Source organism: Rissa tridactyla, chromosome 3 (genome assembly GCF_028500815.1).
Source record: "Rissa tridactyla isolate bRisTri1 chromosome 3, bRisTri1.patW.cur.20221130, whole genome shotgun sequence".
Taxonomy (NCBI): domain Eukaryota; kingdom Metazoa; phylum Chordata; class Aves; order Charadriiformes; family Laridae; genus Rissa; species Rissa tridactyla.
Window position 1 is genome coordinate 72,779,656 of NC_071468.1, and position 21,613 is coordinate 72,801,268.

At 42.5% G+C, this 21,613-nt stretch overlaps 1 protein-coding gene across 1 annotated transcript in view; it reads right to left on the bottom strand.

The window, feature by feature from the left end:
• DCBLD1 (discoidin, CUB and LCCL domain containing 1) overlaps positions 1-21,613 on the bottom strand; it is a 49,762-nt gene that overhangs the window by 6,241 nt on the left and 21,908 nt on the right. Inside the window, 11 exon segments of the mRNA XM_054194925.1 lie at positions 1,021-1,070; positions 2,119-2,209; positions 3,657-3,773; positions 3,863-4,010; positions 5,855-5,985; positions 6,717-6,932; positions 8,204-8,244; positions 12,849-12,982; positions 14,724-14,796; positions 15,509-15,560; positions 16,131-16,268. Of these exon segments, the coding sequence (XP_054050900.1) occupies positions 1,021-1,070; positions 2,119-2,209; positions 3,657-3,773; positions 3,863-4,010; positions 5,855-5,985; positions 6,717-6,932; positions 8,204-8,244; positions 12,849-12,982; positions 14,724-14,796; positions 15,509-15,560; positions 16,131-16,268 (1,191 nt within the window).

A 21,613-nucleotide genomic window follows, 5' to 3' on the forward strand; every position in this document is an offset into this window, starting at 1 on the left:
TAAGTCCCAAGCCTGGTTCACCAGGGCTTAGGAGCTTGATTTATGAAGCACACACGCGACAAATGAACTCACTGGGTAAAAGGCTATCTCCAATTTCTTGGGATTTGTCCTCATTAGCAAGTGAGAAAGGATTATGATGTGACCTTGAGAAATCATATTAGCAAATATGATGTTAAGTACAAATTAATTTTCTAATGAGGGCGAGCTGCTGTGGGTGACAGCGTTCCTTTCACTGACGCCAGCACCTGCCGAGGAATGAAATTTTGGAGCTGAGCTACTGCGAGGCACTTGTTAAGAGACGTGGTTTGCTTAGTGGTTTCTCTTTTTATGGAAAGCTGAGATTCAGAAGGATATTCTTCTATAGAGATGGCAGGCCAGGAAAAACAGCAAAACCCCAACTTCCAAGCTAAAGGGATATGCCACCCTAGAAAGCATTATCGAGCAAGACAGAGATTGTCACTTCACCAGGGTTTTGCAGGCGCCTCCTGAAGTAGCGTCCTCAAGCCAATCCCCTATTCTGATTTTACACGTGAAGTACAATTCAGTATTGTTAGGCTTTATAAATACAGTCCCAACCAGGGAGGGCAGCGAGATGGAAATATTAAAGCCATAAAAAATTATTAGCCCTTGCTCTCTTGGAGAAAGGCAAATTCCCTCTGCTGTCGGGGGAAAAAAAAAAGGAAAGCAGCAATTTTCTGCGAAATAGGTATTTTGGAGGAGGGAAGGAAATGGAGGGCACCTGGGAGCACTCTTACATGCTAATTTATGCGCTTTGTATAATAGATCTTTTGCTAATTGCCTTTCTGTCATAGAAACCAAATTATATTGTTTCTCAGGGCACTGTGTTAGGATGACACAAGTGGGACTATCATTTGCTATTTCCCTTGTATGAAGTAGTGAATTTGAACGAGGAAATGTGGATGCTATTTCATAAGCATTTCATGCTTAATTTCATAAACCCCTTCCCCTTGGCCCAATGGACAGGACAGGACAGGACAAAGCTCATGATTCTCCACTAACCTGATTTCTGAGCACTGGATAATCCATAAGAAAGTCCTTTGGCTTCTCGCCTGCAAGGAGAGGAAAGCATTTATAAACATCTGCACTCACAGCATTTCAGCTTCATGCCTTAGCTCCAGCAGAGAGAGCCTTTGTGTTTAGCGGCTGAGGACAACACTTCATTTTGAGTTTCTGGAGGCTGGTGTTTGCTAGAACATAAGGCATGCAAACCCAGGGCTTCAACATTTCGGTTTTTCCCCATCTATACACAAGTTGTGAGTGCTGGCGTTCAAATTTCTTGTGTCTGGCATGCACCGATTTGATGTGTCCATGTCCATACGCGTAACTCCAGGTTATGTTTTGGTGGGTCTGCTCTTCTGAATTCTTTGTCTAGTTTATAGATTTACTGGGAATCCAGGGCAGAGCTGGGTACAGCTAGTGATGAAGCAGCATCACCAGAGCATTGCTTATACTCCAAATCCCCATCTGCTGACAGAAGCATTTCCCGGCTCTACGTGCAAGTGCGGGCTCATAAAAATGGACATCTACCAGGAGCCACAGTTAGGAGTGCTTCTTCCAGTCCTCTGACCTGTGCAATTAAGTGGCTTAGTTTTAGCTGCTTACCAGTGTACGTGTACAATTCCTTACAGCTGGGCTCTGCTTTCAGCCCGCTAGGTTTAGTGCTCTGACTTAAGGGACTGGGAAGCAGAAACACAACAGGAGGGAAAATAAAAGAAAATGGTCCAGATAGATAGCTCAAATCCTCTCCTCACCGAATTTTTACTTGGCTTTGGTGTGGAAACTATTCCGTCTTTGACTGCTTTACACCTTCGTATTTGTGGGTATATGTAGGCTGAAGAGAACAGCTAGTTATATTGGGCTGTAAGTTGGGGTGTGTGGTTCTGACCTGCTTTACCTTCATTTTTGTCCGACTAGGGGAGACGTACAGTAAGAAATACAATTTACAGAGACATGGTATGAGTTCTACTTAAAAGGAAGACTGCCCAACAGGATCAATTTCCAGCTCCCTGGTAAAGAGGGAGCATCTGGAAAGAGGGCATGTAGCTGGGCGTGCTAGGTAGCCACGAATGCCTCCTGTGACAAAAGCCAGTATCTTACTTGCGCAGGGCTGCACAGATACAAATTCCAGAGAACAGGAACAGACACAGCACGATGAGGATGGGGACAATTATGGCTGTAAGCTTTAAGCCTGCATGAGAAAAAAAAAGGATAAAAGTTTAAAAGGCAAATTACTCCGAAGCTGGTAATTTTTACTACAGAGAGTACAGTAAAAGGCAAAATAATCTTGCAGGAACACTCCTTGCAAGAGAGCATGAAAACATAAAGCTATAAAACTGGAAGACCTGTCCTCAGCCATACGTGTACCTATGTGGAACAGTGTTGAGATGAGAGGGTTAAATATACTTTCTCAAGGTTGGTACTTGGCTTAGTATCTATATGCGTCCTCACAAAGAGCAGTTCTTTCTTATTACACGCTAGGTAACTTTTTAAAAGCCACTTACAACAACTCTGTTTTCAGTTGCTTATAGAACTGCCGAATGAGGCTGCAGTTTTACATGTCGAGTATCTGGCTCATGCTGAACTGGTTGAAACATTTCAGTCAAAGTAGTTCAAAGATTTCCAGGAGGGGAGCTAGGGAAAAACCCGTTCAGCCCCTGTTAAATTCTAACACAACATGGCTTAAAGCAGGCATTTGAACATTAGCAGTGGGGTGGCTTTCGTGTCAGGAGTGCACCATTCGCTATTCCTACAGACACTTAACCAAGCTGTGAAAATAAGGTAGTACACGTGTCCACAGGGTCTTTACAATTTAGCAGACAAAATCTCAGTATATTTCATTTTCAGTGAACATGGATACAATTTACCCGTACCGCTGCAGAGGTGAACTGAGCTTGCTCTTGGCAAGAGCAATGCCGTTTCAGAAGAGCTGTTTTTCTTACAGTCATTGCTTCTTAAAACCAGTTTTTTACAGAGACTTTCCTACAGCTACCAGCTACCTAATGGGTAGCAGTGTTTGGTGTGGTGGGTCTGGTAATTCCTGCTTGCTTTTTAAGATCCAATAAATTAGGTCCACAACGTTGAAGGATAAAGGTTACATATTCAGGGAGAAGTATGAGAATTAAAGTTTTCTGACCCGCCCCGTGAACACAGGCATTACGAAAAAGTGTTTAATTACCCAACCCTGCACTACTGTACGTTGCTTCGACCTGGGGACCTGCTCTGAGAGGAGTCGTGGTTGCGTAGAGGGAAGGTAACATTTTTGTGAGACCACTGCCTCACGTGTTACAAAAATTTTAAGATATGGGAAGAGAGTGAGGAAGAGCTCCTCCAAAAAAATGCTGATGAGTGCTCAGTGTAGTCCCTTGAGCCACCTACCAAGCATGGCAAATAAACCAGTATGACAGGGAAACCAAAGCCTGCTGTTTCACACATCAAGGAAAATTAAGGCTTTCGATCTCTTTCTGTGCCTTAAGACAAAAAGAACCTGTGCTCCTCCCTCTCCTCTTTGTCGTTAACCTTTAATGAAGTCTGAAGGGAAAATAAAAGTTTTGATTTGTAATTAAGTTTCAAGTTCACTCAGGCTGGGCTGAAGACATGATGCATCCTGGAGAAAATGCAGCGCCAGGTAGTCTTACCCAAGTTAGTTTCTTCCGATGGGATGGGCTCCGTAACAGTCCTGTCTTCTTTTCCAAGGGAGGTTTCAGTGCTCTGACTTGGTTTCTGCCACATTGAATGCGTAAATGAACTATTAGCTGCAAAAGAGAAGGGGGCGTCAGTGGCACTGTGGTAGCACAGGGGGCTTTGGAGGCACCATGCCTGGGGAGCGCTGCTTACCCCATACCTTGCATTATTCGACAACCCATCAGCTCGAGCTTCAATGCTATTCTTTGGTTCCAGGTTTGAGGGATAATTCGCACGTAACGGGCCACTATCGGAGGGATGAAGTTATTGCGTACTATGTCACCAGAGTTGGAGTTGCCTTGGAATACCTGCAGCGGAACACAGGCACGTTGTTTGCGCTGTTTTAAAAGTTCCTTTCTTCAAAGTGCCCCAACTTCAAAGATTTTCATTATCCTAAAACTAATACAATGATAATCTGGGATGCAGCCACAAGACCTTTGGAAATGAGAGTTCTGGAAAGAAATAATCTTTTTAGTTCTGACGGATGATCCCATTTTCCTGTTAACTCGGAGAAGAAAGAGTATCACTCTATTTCAATTCTGTGTAATTTCTAGTTAATGTATGCTGGTATAATGCTATAATTTTTGATTTAGTAGCACTGCAGCACCCTTACTTGGGCAACAGGGGATAATAACGTAAAAAGAAAAAAATTGAAGGATTTCTAGCCATTTTAGTAAAATGGTCAGTTTTCTGTATCAAGCTTGAAGAGCGATGCGGTTGTGTCTCCTTTTCCCTGCACTTACACAGTGTTTCCCAGCATCAGCTCAGCCCATGTGCAGAACAGTAGTCCTTGCAAAATTAGTTCTTGGGAGATGCTTCAGCACGACCTAGGACAACTTAAAAGCCTGATGAGATAGGAAAGTGAGCTCGGCATGTCTCAGATAAAATGTCAGGCCACGTGGGGTTCTGATGGGACAGGTTTTTTCATGCACCTCAGCTGAAACTAAGTTCGTATATAATAATTCCACAAGATTATTTGTATATAACAAGTCATTGTGGAAAATTGCATACCTGCACATTTTCAATTGCTAGCCTCCACAGCTCAGCCACTACTAGGTTGATTTGTCACTTTTTGGGCTGACACCACTTCAGCTTAACATTTAAAAAATATAAAACCAGTTAACGTTGCGCAGTGAAATCCCGTGCCATACAAGCTAAGAAAATCAGAACTCTCTAGAGCTCTACCAAGTTTTTAAAAACTTGGGTTTACCTTAACTTGAAGACCAGGTAGAGCCTTATCCTGAGGCAAGAAGAGCTCCCTCAGAAATTATGAGTGAAGGTCTGACTTGGAACACCGTGGGGGCAGGGAGGGGGGGCTTTTGGTTTGCTTTTTTTTTGTTTGGTTGAAAGGAAACATGAAGTTTTCAGGGGAAAACATTATTAGATGAACCTGTGCAGCAGATCCTTTGTCTGCAGGAACTAGTTGCACTGCTTTTATCTGTTCATCATTAAAGTCACTCAGAGTCTGTGAAAGCAGTTGTGTGGACAGGTGTTTTGGTGTAAAAGCATTTGTTTTGTGTTCAGTTACATCAATTCCTCACAGACACAGGCTGTGCCCACAGACTGGTGTCAGAAGAGTCCCACCAGCGAGGTGCAGGCAGCGGTGCAGTCCCTGGTGACCACAACTCAGCCAAGCAGGAGCTCAGTCCACGGCGCAGCTCCACCAGCAGAGCTGTGCTTTTATCCGAGCCGGTTGTTTCGCTCCTGGGGGGTGTGAGTGGGTTGACCATCCCAGTGCATCTGCAGCTGAATCTCAGCTTTGCTGGTGCCATACCGACCAATTCTTCTGCAGTGGTACAGCATTCCTAGCATGGGCAAGCGCTGAGCTGAGCTAAAGACTTGCCCAGACAGCCTGGTGTACAGCTTTAATTACACCGTGTTGTTTTTTTTTTTTTTAAAAAAAAAAAAGGACACACACATACACATGCCTCCCTGTGTGTGTCTCAAAACTTCAGCATGCCCTGGGTAACTTCTTTGTTTCAACAAGCTCGCTATCTACTCCATGGCCATAAATTACACTGGTGAAGACAACCCAAGTCTAGACAAGTCTGAAACTCCTAATCTTTCTTGACAGTGAAAGCCTGCCTTTCAATGTCAAGGCAGCGTACGCATTATTGCTCTGTGTTTTCTTACCCCTCCCACTTTCCCTTACCTTTTCTTCATTGCTCAGAATCCCTTTGTAGGTTCTCCATTTCGAGTTGTTATTTTTGTAGTTCATTGTAAATGTCTTTACGTAAAAGTTGAAATTCAGCATCGTGGATCCAGAACCAGTGGTCTTAATCCCTTTTAACAAAAAGCAAAATACGTTTTCATTTGTTAGGTGTCTGTTTTAAAGGAACATTTTCAAATGCAAACACAGAAGCCAAAACAATTTGGAGAACTTTGCCTTCAAAGTCTTAATTTATTTTTCAAACTGTGTTGGAATTGAGTTTAAAAGTTGGGTGAAGAATGGAAATCAGCTTTAAATTGTGAATTTAGAGCAATGACATTTTTAACAGATCCCAAATCAATAGCTCCAAAAATGGTAATTGCTTTTTGATATTGTGGTCCATATCATCAGTCTTAACATCTTTAGCAGCAACTGTAATTTACATTTTTACAACTAAACCAAGGGTTGGAAACAGGAATTTCTTTCACCTGGGCCACTGTTTCAAAGGCTATGACTTTAATGTTTCTTATTGATTCCAGAACTGCATCATTAATAGATCCTAAGCAATCGTTTATCATCCATCCAGACTTTACTGGTCCCTGTGTAAGTATTTTGTTCCGAGCCTAACAGCATGCTTGCAGATCAGGCACGTATGACAAGTTGACTTCAATCCTATATCCCTGTAGAAGACCAGTCTTGTAAATAGTCCTGATTTTTTAAATAGGAAAATAATATTCCTTGAGGCAGAACGTTCCCTTACATTTAATGAAAGAAACATTGGATTAGTGCATTATTAGCTTTTTGGCTGCATTCGGTTTCTTCTCTAGCTGAAACCCCAGCTTCTGATAACCAGACAGTGACATACCTGTTATTCTCCTCTTCTCTCCCAGGTCTATCTCCAACCATTCACGATTGCTGCTGTGGTTAGAGGCCCAAGCCAGTCCTGGGACTTGAAGCCAAGCCTTGTCGGGAGACCACTGGAACAGTTGCCCAAATTCGTTGGTCTCCTCCCAGTAGGAAGACGCAGTAACCTGGCTCTTGGAGAGGAATCCCTCTTCCAGACTGAGAGATTTGTTGCAGCCTAGGAGTCCCCGCACAGACAGGCAGAAGGAGTTATTTTGCGTTTTCACAGCATATTTTTATATTAGGCTAGCAACATATGAAGACCACCCACAACAGCAAAGTCAGATGTTGCTTAGTCTAGTGCTAGCCTGATGCTATCCATTAGCTGTGGTGTTTGCCAGTCAATTTGTAGTGGATGATCCAGTACCAGAGTGCTGCGGTCCCTCTCCTTTACCGATTCAACTCATGACACCTTCTGACTACATCTGCCATTTTTGACATGTTTTTTTAATCGCTGCAGTTTTGTCTCATTCCTGTGAGGTTGTCTTATATTTTTAAATTTTCCTTCTGAAACACAATATTTATTTCACGATTGGCATTAACTAATTTGGCGGTACAAAACGCCTTCTCAGACGAAGGCACTGTACTGAAAGGAGGACTTTACTGTAAATATTTCATGATTCCACCTGCAATTAGGGCTAGGAAAGTTACTCATTAGAGAAGCTCCTTGATACTGCTGCCAAGAGGTGATATCATGAAGATAATAGCTGGAGGTAAGTATTACAAACTCCACCAAAGAACCCACAAAATTTCTACACATCAAGGTTCTTCAGAGAAAACAGGCTAGTGGAATAAGGTTTCAATGAAGTTAAAAATAATTCCCTGGCACTTTCAAAGGCCTATACATGCTCTACAGTTTTCAGTAGAATAGTAAATGATTTTATCTCAGATGACTGAAATATAATTCAAATGAACGAGTGCGAACTTTTCCCCCCACTTTGCTATGTTTTATGCAAATGAACAGCTTGACAGATTAAAGACGCTTTTGCATCTTGGAAAGTCATAAACAAAAACTCGTTCTGTATCAGTGCAATGTAAATATATTTTCATTCCTCTCTATGTTTTCTTTCTCTTCTTGTATAATGAAGATGGAATTTATAAATGTCTGAAGAAAAACTGATTTCATTTTCTGCTGCCTAAAGTACATTAAAACAGGATTATCTGATTGCCATTTTTCATATGCTGGCACCAGAAATGTAACAGCAGAATACTATTCCTGTTTCTTGTCTATGTGCGTATGACCTATTCCTATTCTGTGTTTTTTCCTAGCTCACTTCACATCCCTTCAATTTTTTTATTCACCTTGCCAATTTTAAAAAATTGCTGTCCTAAAATATCCTTCCTAGACACAGCCTGACATTCTCCTGATTCCTTTTCAAAACTTTTACAGCAAATACTTAAATGAAAAGGTAACTTTTGAATAGCTAAGCATAAAGCCATTAGTCTTACCATTTGAAGTAAATATAAACCGCTTATCTGACAGCGAACCACTGTAAGAAAAGAAAAAGGTGATTCAGCCTTTCAGGAGGAGGTCACGGGAATGGTGCGGTACAGTTTCAGAATCACTGTTTATCTAGCAAAATATCTCTTGCCAGATAGCCGCTTACTTTGCTGGCTGGTTACTGACCCCAGTAAGAGCACTCTTGTGCATCTCTCACCGTGACTGAATTCAGATCAGTTTTTTTAACGGTTTTGAGCGTTTGTTATACTTTGAAGTGACTCCCCATCCCACCAACCTGTTACTCTTGCTGCACGCTTCTGCTTTTCTCCTCTGCGCAGGCCCTGTACTGCTGTGGGAAAGCTTTCCCCTTCTGCTCCTCAGGCCGGCAACGTGAGAGCGTGCAAAAGAGCTGGGAACAGGAAAGCTGACAGGACCTGGAGCTACCGGTGGTGCGCTGCTCCAGCATCAGGCCCAGGTCTTTCCTCACTTTGAATTAGAGCAACTTCCTTGAAATCAATGACTTTCTATTAGTCTAAGTCCACATCTAGTTTGAAGAAAATCCAGCCTTAATCACCGTGAAAGAGTTATGCTTGATGGAGACTAAAGCACGTCAGCTCTGACGGTTCCTACTTGGGCTACAGGTGTATCACAGCCAGACTGAATGAAAACTACCCCTTCTTTTAATCTGGGTGGGAACCGATTCTATTATAGCCCCAACCAACAGCTCCCATCAGGTGGTTAACAGGACCACCTCTATGGCTCCCCTTTTCTTCCTTCTTCTGGCACGGACTGCTTTGCTTCAGGAGAAAAGCCATTTCTTGGGCCTCTCCACACAACCCTGCACAACGCAGGACAAGATAGAACCACCACTGTAAGGGAAAGCTGTGCTTTCCTTGGCCGCCTACGGAGCTACTTTCTGACTCACAACAAGATGCCCCTCAGGTTTCATTCCAGAAGCGATGACTCTGGCTGGCTGCCTAATAAAAGCCCGGGTTTTAGTGTGAAATTAGTTTGGCTCTCTTGAAAAATCTGACCCCTTCAACGTCGCTCCAATTAGCTGCACGCATCACTTGCCCCTTTGGAAAAGCCTTGGCCAGCAGCATGACTGAGCAGTAAAACAACTTCTGCACTTAAGCGTCAAGACAGCTCCCTTTCAGGCTGCCCTTTGTTGTTGGCCAGGAAAATTTCCCCCGAGGTACCGTCTGTGGGCTCATGGTGGTGAGCACGGCTATATGTTTTGAGAGCGCTGCAAATGGGGGAATAGGAAAGCGGTCCCACGTCAAGGTCAATAAAAACACTGCCTTTTTTTTGTCACTGAGGGAAAACTAATGACTACAGGCAAACTAAGCCCTTCGGAGATGACGGAGAGCACTGGGAGGGAGCTGATTTATTTGGGCACGTAGGCGGTAGAGTAGCTAGAAGGAGAAACTCAAGCCCTCCCTCCCACATCTTCCCCCCCAGGCAATCCTCAGGGGCGATCAGATGTGCTCTGCTCGCTTCAAACCAGTTCGACATTACAGCCAAAACAATTTTTGCTTTCTTAGTGAATACAAAGCAATCCACTTCAAGAGAAAAGAAGAAAATAAAAACCCAAAACAGAAATCATAGCGCCCCTCAAATACTTATTTATGAGATAACGCTTTGTAATAAAAAAAGTCACCCAGATCCCTTTCAAATAGAGGGCTGCAATCTTAGCAATAAAGGGAGGAGGCTAGAATTTCTAAGGTCTATAAAGCTATGAAACCAAGCTGAAATATTTCTGCCGTCATTCTGCAAGTCACCGAAGAGGACAAACTAATTCAGTAAGTGGTAATTCATCAGTTTCCTAATGTGACAGGTGGCATTTGTCACACGAATTTCACTTTGTCCTTTAAGGGATGGTATCCCCCCGTGCTCCTCATTTTCCTGACAACCTTCAGGATCCTGCCTTGCCAACAGTACCGGTGGCAGGACTGCACGGGACTGCGGCGCTGGGAGCTCTGCAAAAAAAGGATGCTGCTTCCCATAATAAATTTTTGTTAGCGTTGGATACTTTTTTTTTTTTTACCCAGAGCCGGTCTCTAGCAAGGATTTCACAAGCAGCGCAGGTTAACCCCGAATCTCATCTTTCACAATTCATTTTCAAAGACAAATGATTTCACGTGCACGGACGTACGGTCACGGCCCAGCTCACGTGACAAAGCTGAACCCCCATATATTTGTACTGGGGTACCGGGATTGCCCAATAAATCCAGATGCTTGGTCGTCATGATAGCCCGTGCGGGTGGAGGTCCACGCATGTATCGTGAGAACTGAAAACCTCACGGATGCTGGAGCGTAACCAGCGCAGTGACAAATGGGGCTGGGGAGGCCAAGGTCAGCTCTCGCGGGCTGGTGGGCGAGTGAGCCGTAACTCCGCTGTCGCGTTACAACACAGATATTTAACAGCTCGATGCGCGCCAGCAGCAGCTTCTGATGAGGTCAATTTCGGCTCAAGCCACTAAATGATTTAAATCTTTTAATACTGAAATCCACTAAAAATAAGATTTTAAAAACTTGAGTGAGCCTTTGTTTAAGGGCATCTAAAAAGCTCTTGAAGCACGGCTGTCTAAGCACTGCATTGGCTGCTCTGCAGGAACTTCTTGCCACATGTAGGTATCCCGAGGACAGGGAAGTCACGCAGCTTTGGAAATACCTCTTACAAAAGCCTTTGTAAAGCATGGAATGCATTGGTTCATTTTCTTGGTAAATAGGCCTGCTCTTTCTAGGAACACTTTTTCATGTTTTGAAATAAAAGGATTTCCCTGCATCCTCTAATTTCCCTCTTCTGGGATAATGTGCTCACGCCAGCAGTTCATCCACTCCCGGGATTGTCCCAGCTGCCAGGAGCAGCAGAAGCATCTTGGGAAGTGCTGTGCTCACACTCCCCATTTTTCTCGCGTTCCGTGACATCTAGTTTGCAGGCATCCCACCCACTATGAGCCCGTTTACCTGTGGCTCCCTGCATAATCTGTGGAAAGCGATGGTTGTCTCCTTGGGGCAATTCAGTCCCTTCCAGATGTGCCCCCTGCTGGAGGAGCGCCTCTGCCTGCCCCGGTAGGCAGGAGAGCTAAGGGGGCTGCGATGGGGGCTCTCTCAGGGACCTCACGTTAAATGGGCCAAATCGGAGCCCTGGAGGCTGGCTTCAGCCCGGAAGGGCACATTTCAGCTCTCCTTCAAGCAAACGGGAGTTTTTCCCACTTGATGTAACAGAGATGAGTTTGCATCTCTGTGGGTACTTCTATTACTCACGTGAAGTGTACAGGATATTTTGTGGATAGCAACATTAAAAGGACGCTTGGCAGTTAAGGTGATGGGTTAATTATGCAACCAGTGGTTTCCCCCAGCACACATACATTTGCTTTCTTATACGCTTCGTTTGTTGCCCACTAGCTCTTCTACTGTGAAAAAAATACAAACAGGAATCCCAGCTGCCTTTCATTATAACATTTTATGCGCTACCGTCTGAGATACTCCTTCTGGGATTCTCAAGGAACACAAACATACAGATGTACGTAAATGGTTCTGTAACATCTTTAGATAAGGCACAAAATAGTTAATTTAGGGTTTCACTAAGCTGGCATGTGTGATGGAAAGAATTCGTATTATTTGTTTTATGGAGGGGCTTGGTGCCTGAGCTGAGCCCTCAGTCCTGCTTTACTTGAGACAAATTTATATTAATTTTCTTTGGCCATTAACTTTCAGGAAAAATAGAAAATATTTAGGCTTTACAGGCCTTTGGCTAGTAGTCTACATGCTACCCAGCTTCATATACTCCAGTGCCATTATATATAAAGCATTTAATTCTGTGCTGAAGTTTACAAAATAATGCTTTTTTTTCTTTTTTGGTGAATGAAACCACGATTGTAAAATTGTCAGGAGGGTGTGGACAAATCATGGGGAAAATAGGAAAAACGTATAAAAAGGACATATTCCCTTAGCTCTCGTAAGCTATGGACTGAGGAGATTTCCCTTCCGACAAAACAAAAAGCCTCATGTAAAATCCAGATAACATTTGAAAATTAAAAAATATAAACCAACAGGAATGACAGAGGCAGTTGCTGGAAGGGCTTACTCTGCTGGATAGAGATTAGAGGATTTATTTCTACTTCAACAACAGTACAATTAAAAGTCAGAAGATAAGCGGTAAATATAACACCCTTGCTATAAATATTCTAAAAGAGAAAAACTCTGAACATGTCAAAAGCACTATGTTTAAGAAGTTGTTCATTAAATCCCCTATGGCTCAACAGCACTTTTTATTTATTCATTCTTCCTTGCTTTTTTTAACCTTTAACATGAATTTAACATGATTTACTAGCACATCGATTAAAGGTGTTTGTTGCAGAACATCGTACTTTCATGTATCTGCTAACAAAGTAATTTGCAAATACGTTTTGGAAGGAACAGAAGAAAAAAAAAAAAAAGACGAAAATACCGCCTTACATGGTATAGAGCCACTGAAAACTTGGAACGTTTTCCTATATCCAATGCCAACACCATTTTAATAAAAGCCATAGAAACAAAGCCCAAAAGCCCCTAGACCCACGCCTAACATCTTTTCCTCCCCAAAAAGAGCATCCCCACCTGCACAGGGGGGTTGCTCCGGGAGCCAGCCCTGGCAGTGGTACTCACTCGTGCGAGGGGACACCGTTGGCCACGATGCCTTCGTAGCGGCTGATGCCCTTCTGCTGGGTGACGCTGATCTGACCGCCCAGCTCGTCCGCGATGATGCCCGCGTGTATGGCCGACTTGCAGAGCAGCGAGGTCTGGAAAGCAGAAGCCAAAGCTCAGAGGATCAAGCTGACAACAAACTGCTAATGCTTTTCACTTCCAAGCCACTAGCATAGAGGTGTTACAGCTCATAAAATCCGGCAAAGCCTCGAGAGGAATAAGAGGCAGGGGAGGGAGAAAAATCGGTAATCTTTGAAAAAAATACGTTACCAAAAGTCATCTTTTTTTTTTTTCAAATGAAAAAGAAAATAATCTGCTTCTGAGAAGGTGCTGTGAGATTTTAACCTAATAAGTATTGAGTCACTCTTCAGGAAAACAAAGTCAAAGGCAAGGCAACTCTTCTTTGGAAAGATAAAACGATAATTACTTGATGGACTTGCCTGAAGGCAGCCCAATCTATTACTGCGCCCTAGGGTTTGAGTCATGGCATACATTAGGAGATTTGGCTACGTGTTGACTCGCTGCTGCTGGCTTTTAAGCATAGCCCATTTGCCAGTGTCTCAGGTGGGATAACGCTGAAAAATACAGGCAGGACAGCTTGTGTGCCGACTGGGTGGCAAGAACATACCACTGGGCTGGGGCGGAGCAGAGAAGGGCCGGTGGAAAGGTGCAAAGGAGACATTCCCAGGAGCTGCTGGCAGAGGTTGGTCTCATTCACATGGGCGCAGCCTGGGCTAAACTACTCGACAAGCTGGGGTGCCCGTCCGTCCCCTCCGGGGAGGGGTGGGGACACAAATGCGGCAGAGCTCCAGGGGAGCCCCCCAGGTTCTTCCCATCAGAAAAGCTGAATCCCTCTTAGTGGTGGAGGGAAAACATCTTTCAAAAATTCCTCAGCGCAGATAAAGATCTGCATGAGGTCATGCCATGTGCTGCTTTTCTTTCCTAATCACCCCAATGAAGGGCAGGAATAACTCCAGCTAATGAGAATGTAAAACGGCATTTCTTTGTTTCTTCAGCTCTGCCACTTTCCAGGCTGGAGCAGCGCGCTCAAATAACCGGATGAACAGGTTAAACGTGAACACTGACATTTTGGAAACTCAGCAACTACTGTATTTGTGATAGGGTGGGATTTTACTTCAGTGGTATGATTAAACTTACTCCACCGTGAGACATGTAAAGATTTCACAGGCATGACAGGAGGAGAGTCCAGGGTGAGGGGCACAGAGAGGGCAGAGCACCGTGTGATATGAACTGTGGATAAATGCAACCACTCAGGCAACTTCTTTGCTTTAAATAAAGAGCAGCTAAAACAACCCAAGGGGTTGGTAGTTATCAGTGGGATGTGATTAAGCAGGCAATAATTATTTATTTCATCTCAGAGCAGATTGCTGGGATACTGCAGGCATAATCGTAAAGAAAACCCACGTTACTGAAATGTATTTTCTTTCCTACAGGAGATACCTTTAGAAAAAAAGCACAAATGGACTCCAAACAAATAAAACCTGAAGTCACAGGAATATTTAGTACATCGGTGAGCACTGCCTCAAGAGGGACGAACCCTATGCAGGGTTTTGCCAGAAAGCCAGAAACCACAAGTCAGTAGGTGTATTTGACAATCAATGGACTTTGTTCTCACACAATCGATTGGTCTGTTTGAAAAGTGTCTCCGTGTGATTGTATACTGATAACATACTCATATACTGGTAGTAAAAGGTGTATCTAACACAGCTGGGAAGAAGTACTGACAAAAGTCAAGCAGCAAAAGTTGAAATCAAGTTGTGCTGTGCTTTTCTCCTCTGTCTTTATAAATTTCCTCTCATCATCCCGTGTACTTACATCTCTGTATCCTTCTCCGATATTCCCAGAAATGTCACCTGCTATGTCTCTGCAGCCAGCAGGACAGTATCTGCTGTAGTGAGAGAAGAGAGGCTTGTTTAAAATATGAACTGTAGTGACGAAACAAACCAACAAATATTTCAGCAGTGAGTTCTGGCTGATGGTCTGCCAGTGGGTCCAGGAGGTAAATAAATGGGCCCTTGAGTTCATGAGTGGACTGTAGACAGCAGCACACAACGAACCAGAAAAGCAGTTTTGCGAGAGCATTTCTGTTTAATTCTCTTGTTCTAGAAATGCTACCACACGAGTTTTCAGCACAGCCCAGATAGAAGCCGACATGCACACCCAGACAGCAGCCAGAAAAGCACAATTTATTACCATTTCAAATCCTATCACAAGGTTCAAGGAACCAAGAAATTATAGCTTGTCCTCAGATAATCTTGTATCAGCTAGGGTGTGAGCTGCTCTTAGGAGACACACTAGAATTTAAGGCTACTTTGAATTTCAAAATGGAAACCCTTTTTACATATACCATGTATATGTATGCCCAAATGAGACTTGCTCTGTAACTCTGTCCCTTCCTCTTTCTGGGCCACAGACTTCCATTCTGCACCACTGCTGCTCACAACCGGGCCTTGGACTATTACAGCATCGGAGCTCAAAAAAATTCACTCCTCCAAAAAACCAAGACCGCACCTGCCTCACAGGAGATTTTCTAACAGTTAGGCCAGATGACAGCTACAGCAAAGCAAGCCACAGCGCAGAGAGCCGTAAACCCTCTTTACCTGTATTCAGCCTTTGTGTAGTGGTTCGCTCGTTCCAAACATGTGATTAGATCTGTGAAAAGTTTACAAATGTCAATCCCCATTGCAGGACGTAGAAATACAGACAAATATTTGGCTACACATGAAATTCCATTTGAAGTTCTCTCTGCATAATACTTAAACAATTTTATCAAATAGAAAGCAACAGCTATGGTTTTGACTCATTCTTTTCATCTCCCTCTTCTACTCTTCTTATGGTTTACATCTTCAACAAAGTTGCACAGACACACACAATATTAAATGTAGGAATCAAATCTTAATCTCTCCTATCCCTTCATCCTATCTATCACTGTGTGGTAGAAGCTAGAGTCTGGAATACAGTGGAACTTCAAGCAGAAGGTACTAATTTTCTCTTTTACTGGGCCTGTATTGCAAATTGCCTAGATAAGATTTCAGCAGCTGCTTTATCTGGTTAATGTTACAACTGCTTCTTGCACACATGCTATTAGAAATATCATGATTTGTGCTAATCTGGAAATATTTAGGAACAAACATTTGGGCTAAAGTCCATGTGTATAGAGAAGATAATGAAAATAGGGGTACTATGCCTTTAATCCTTTAGTACTTTTGGATTTTGCTTTACCTGGATGATCACTACTGGCATAGGACAACAGAAAGCCTCGTCCTGACACGTGGGATCCACTCTCAAAGTGAATAGTCGCTTCATTGCTATCCAGAATGATTTCTTTGGGGACAGGCATCACATTACCACAGTACGGCCCTACGGACAGAACAGAGATTTCAAAAGTTTAGATGACATAATTAGGCTGGAGTATTCTCAGGATTAGCAAAGGGTTTCATAACACACTCATTCTCCTTCAGTAACAACCCAAATGTTGACAAAAGGGTTTTGGCTTCGATCCTTTATGGGTATGAGCTCCTAAGTTACCCTGACAAGGAATGGCCAGGATCCAATTGTCTCTCCATGGTAGCAATTCCAGCATCCACATCTCTCATCACATAAGCCTTAAGAGAATGATTAATGCCCCTTGGCCTTTGAAGTACAGCATGCTTACAACTAGCAGTAACTCATTAGAGAAAAGAACAGAACATTCAAAGGCAATCCAAGGGATCTACACAGGGTCCCCTAGATAAACTCTCCAGAGGCGTACAGCTCATGCTGCTGGAGCACAGCAGCCATTCAGGAAAGATTAAGATCACAAACAGGGTACCTGGTTTCCAAGGACTTGTGTGCCACAAGCCAAATTGTGCTACAAGGCAGTAACACTTTACTCAGAAAATTTCTCAATTTAGTTTCCCTTTAAAAACATCAGACCATTGAAGTGTACGGTTCAAGTCTCTCAGAGTTTTAAACAAAAAAGAGAGGGAGAGAAAGGGGAAGATGAAGGGAGTGGGACAGGGAGACAAGAGCCTTGCGCTTACGTTGAATTAGATAAGGGTTTTATAGCTACAACTGCAGTATCTTGGAACAGTCTTTGGGACACTCCTTTCTTGTGACAGCAGGCGTGCCCGGGACTCTCAATAATTACATTTGCTTCTTCAGAAGTCAGTTCCCGAGGGGAGCTTCCCTTTGAGATTGCCAGTCTTTGCTCTTGTCTTCTGTCACCACACCTGGCTGCAAACACTTGTCCCTGGCTGCCCTCAGGCAGAGGTGACACAGAAAATCCAAAGCAGTTTGGGTACACGTTTTTGAATTTATAAGGATGCTTACAATATAAACTGCTAAGAGGGTGTTTTTAAATGGCAAACAGGGTTTTTTTTGTCCCAAGAGAAAAAACAAACAAGACCCTTTGCAAGCCCTCAGCTCATCTGTTCTGTTGAGGTGAATGACAGCTTTTGTTTCCTAAAGCAAGTCCTCAGGATGAAAAATTATCACTTTGATTTTTCCTAGACAACCTCATTTTATTGGTGGTGGCTACTTAAGGGCTACTTGGAACTGACTTCTGAGATACAGCCACAGCACGACACAGATTTGATGAGTGGCACCCTTCCTAACGGGCTCCTAAGAGCCCCTTCATTTTGCTTGGTGCTCTTGGGGGGTCTTTCCCAAATACTTCATCAGCCTTATAATAGCCATAATATCAACCTATAGAGTAGCCCAATTGGAGCCAACGACAGCAGTTGTCAGCAGAATGGGAGAAACCAAAGGAGGAATTCTGTCTTTTGGCTTATAAAAATCATACAGTGAAGTCAGGCAGGCAGAGTAACAAGCAACGAGTGTGACATTTCCCTGGAGTACTCATGTGTTGAAAATGACTCACGACTTAGTCAGAGAAAACAATGCCTATAAAAAGGGTTAAACAAATTGCTTAGGAAATGAACTTATCAAAAAGACAGCATCTGACACTGTGTCATACCAGACAACTGCACGAGTGATTTATTTGAGAAGGTCTTTTGTGTCAGATTGCAGTGGGAGAAGTAAAGTGCTAACTTAGATCTATTTTTTTTTTCAAGAGAGAGAAAGGGGAAGAAGACAGGGAGGCATCACATTTCTTCAAAATAAAACACCTGAGAAAGCTTCAGTCCTTTTCTTCTCTCAAGGACTGTCTCTACATATTTTCTCACAAGTGCTCTTTGGCTTTCTCCATCACAGCGATTGGCAGTGACCTATCTACTGTGTAGATATAATTTAGATGGCTGATTCACTCAACCACACACCGGCTGGATCAGGGCTATGTGTCTTCTCCGGTAGCAAGCCTACATAAGTTCCAGATAATTATACAAGCAAATCACACATGTCATAAGCAAAACAAATAAAATAAATAAAATAAAATAAAATAGTCTAGACACATACATAGTGTTGTATATTGCAAAAGAAAGCCAAAAATTCAGAAACAATCAGCTTAAGAAATCAGCCTGCAATGCCTAGAGACAAGTTTCTACTGTTTAGTAATAAACCAAAGAAGGGCTACCAGGCTATGGTTATATTCTGCCAAGAGCAGTTCTGGCGTACCAAGAGACTCCCATGGGTAGCTCAAAACTAAGGGTCGGTAGGGTTAAATCCTTAAAGGATATAGAAGCAAGAACAAGTATACACTGAAGGAAGGAATATTTTCCAAAAGTTTATCAGTTTTCTGCATAGATTTGAGGGGGAAGGGGAGGAAGAAGCATTTTTTAATACTCCAAAACATTCACTTGTTTTTTTGCTGCAAAATGAGGAAGCCTTGCAAAATATTTCAACACATTTCTTCTCAATAATTCAGGCAATACCATATTGGAAGTACATTGCCAGGTCTTCAGACTTGCCTGAGATCTAGTAGAGTTCATTTCTGTGCTACCAAATACAGAAATGAGCCCTGAGAGGTAGGGTTTAGAAAAAAGTATAAGCATTATCTCACTCCTCTATCGCTGTTCTTAAAGTAACCGACTAGATATCAGTTTGGCTTAGAGGTTCTTTACTCCCTGAAAGAACTAGACACATGTGCAGTCTGTTGTTAGAAAAAGGTGTTATTCCACTCTTTTCAGTTCTTATTGTGTTTAAAATGACCAGCGTAAGCACCTTTCTGATTTAATTTACCCAATAATACTGTTTTAGGTTTAGCAGCACCTCTCTCTATTTTGCCTAGTTTTTGCAGAGAGGCCTTTTTTAACCTCGAATTCTCATTTTCCCCCTAATCGATTTATTTTACATTGATGGCCTTCCAAGAAATTCCCCAGGGGGACAAGTAGCAATGCTCAGAAAATAAAACTGATTCAGGATCAAGACAATTCTTTGGGTTCAGTTTTGCTGATGAGAGAATTTGATGCTTTCATCTGGTTTCTAATTTTCTTTAGAAAAAGAATGTCTTTAAGCACATGTACTCTTTTCCTACCCACTTGCATATGGCAGCCCTCCGTTTCCTTAAATGCTATAAAGCCAGAGAAAGGAGAGTCTCCCAGGGTCCCTGCATTTCAGCTTGTGGTGTGCCTGAATAAAATGCACTTTCTATATACACAGTAACGCCTAGTAGATTTGCTCTCCATTGACTTACCTATTACCTTGAATACATATACTGTGAGATTTTATAGACATTAGAAGATTAAAGACAATCAGCATCTGTAGACATCAGATTTCATCTGAAAATTGTATTTACTAGTCAATATTTTCCACTTGCAATTGAGGTGACAAAAATCCTACTTTATCGTCTACTTTTAAAGCTCACATGTGCTCCACATCTTCTTTGTTCATTCCATCTAGGATTCGTTGATTTCCCCAGGCTGTCCATGTGGATGCTGTACAACCATAGTGGAGAGGAGGGGTGATGGAGAAAGCCTTGGTTTGTGTCTGGTATGAAAGCAAGAAACTTGTTTATAGGGCCCTGTTAACTTTTACTGCAGCATTTGGACTTGACTCTGGATAAATATTTAATTCCTAAACCTGGGACTAAGCCAAAAGTTTTTTAAGATCCCTTTTGAGAACTGCCAGATCACATTATCAGTTTTTCATCTTCTAAAGTTAGTTGTGAGGTGGGTTGTTTTGCGTATTCAGCTTGAAAAACCAGTCATGAATGCTGATCTCTCTCCCTGTTTCCTGTTAAAGTGACTCGGCTGGAGCTCTGCTGGGGTAAGTAGGCAGGATTATTTGGTTTGTTTACTAAGAACAAAGAAAAGAGTTTGATTTAATAAACAGATGTGTTTCATGTCATGAAACTGAGTAGGTGTTCTCCATATTTCAGTATTACTACAGCTAGATGCCAGGGCCTTTTCTTTTTTCCATGTCTCCTTAATGAGTTGACCCAGCTGCGGTTCCATCTGTTCATTCCACATTCTTTAAAAAAAAAATATATATATATGTATTTTAAGTTCTGGAAGAATTAGAGGCCTAGGGATTTCAAATGTAACTAGCTTAATATTCTCTAGAATTAAGGTAACATTTAATGCCTTTTGTCCAGAAATACTGATTAGTTGGTATGGTTTAGGTGGCTTAAATGAAATACTTTTATTTTGGAATCACTGTCTCCAAGCATTATTAACATCCTGCAAGGTACATGGTAAATTGTCTCGTGGATATCCTTTGGCTGGCTCCTCTGGAGACCAAAGAGACTATTTTACGTGTTGTTTATTTTTTAAATGTTAGCAATAGTCTACTGCTTTTGTCTTTTTCATAATAGTGTTGTTTTGCAAATCTGATGCTCTTTACAGCATTGTCTGGTTTTATGAGGTCTAGTTTACTTCTACTGTCAACCAGGCTCTGGCATATTTCCTGAGATTGCTTTGTTGAATTATGTTCCTTTATTTTTTCTACTTCCCTTAAGAAGCGCTGTGCCTAGAGGACTCTCTTCTCTCACACCAGCTGGCAATGCCTACATGTCCTTTTTTCCTGTAGTTCTTAATACTTTCTGCCTCTTCTGTAAGGCTTTTGCTTCCTTTTAAAAGCAATTATTTCTCTCCTTAGCTATCGCATGTCCATTTCGCTATGCCTGTTCTGCTTTCAAATTTCTCAACTTCGTTTGAAATCTGGAGTTTAACATTTGCAGAGGTCTTTAAGAAACTCGGTTTAGATATCAACTCATGATGTCTCTGTTCAACAGGGAATCATCTCCCTTTTTTCTGTCTTTACTTGCAGAATAAGCCACAGCTGGTGAGCAATGTGTAGCAATGATCCCATGGATCTGCCTCTCCAGGATTATCATTTCCTAATGCATTTGTTTGGGGAAAACAATTTTTTAAATTGAGATCCTTATATTCAGTAGCCTTTTCTCAAATAAAGCAATTTGGAAGTACCTCGGTAGCTGAGGAAGGACAGGGGAGGTGATGAACACTTGCTTCACTTCAGAGCTAAAAAACTCAGCCAGAGTGCAAGTCTTTCACAAACAGTTCACGAAAACAGCAAGGATCTGTTGTATGAAAACATCTGCATTCTTGAAATTCATCCGCATCCCACATTCACACAAATGCTGTGGGAGAGGAGAGGGAGGGGAGAGGGAGAGGAGAGGAGAGAGGGCCACGCACGTGCACGGGGATGACCAGCGTCACCCTGCAAGGACATGTTAGGAGATGAAAAGTGCTGCTCTATGTCCTTTGTAGGACGTGGGGAAGGTGGTGTTTAATACTCAGTAGATGCGAGTTGACAGAGTAGTCAGGATGAGACAGCCCAGTTATTCAACCTTTAACTCTGTGCAACAC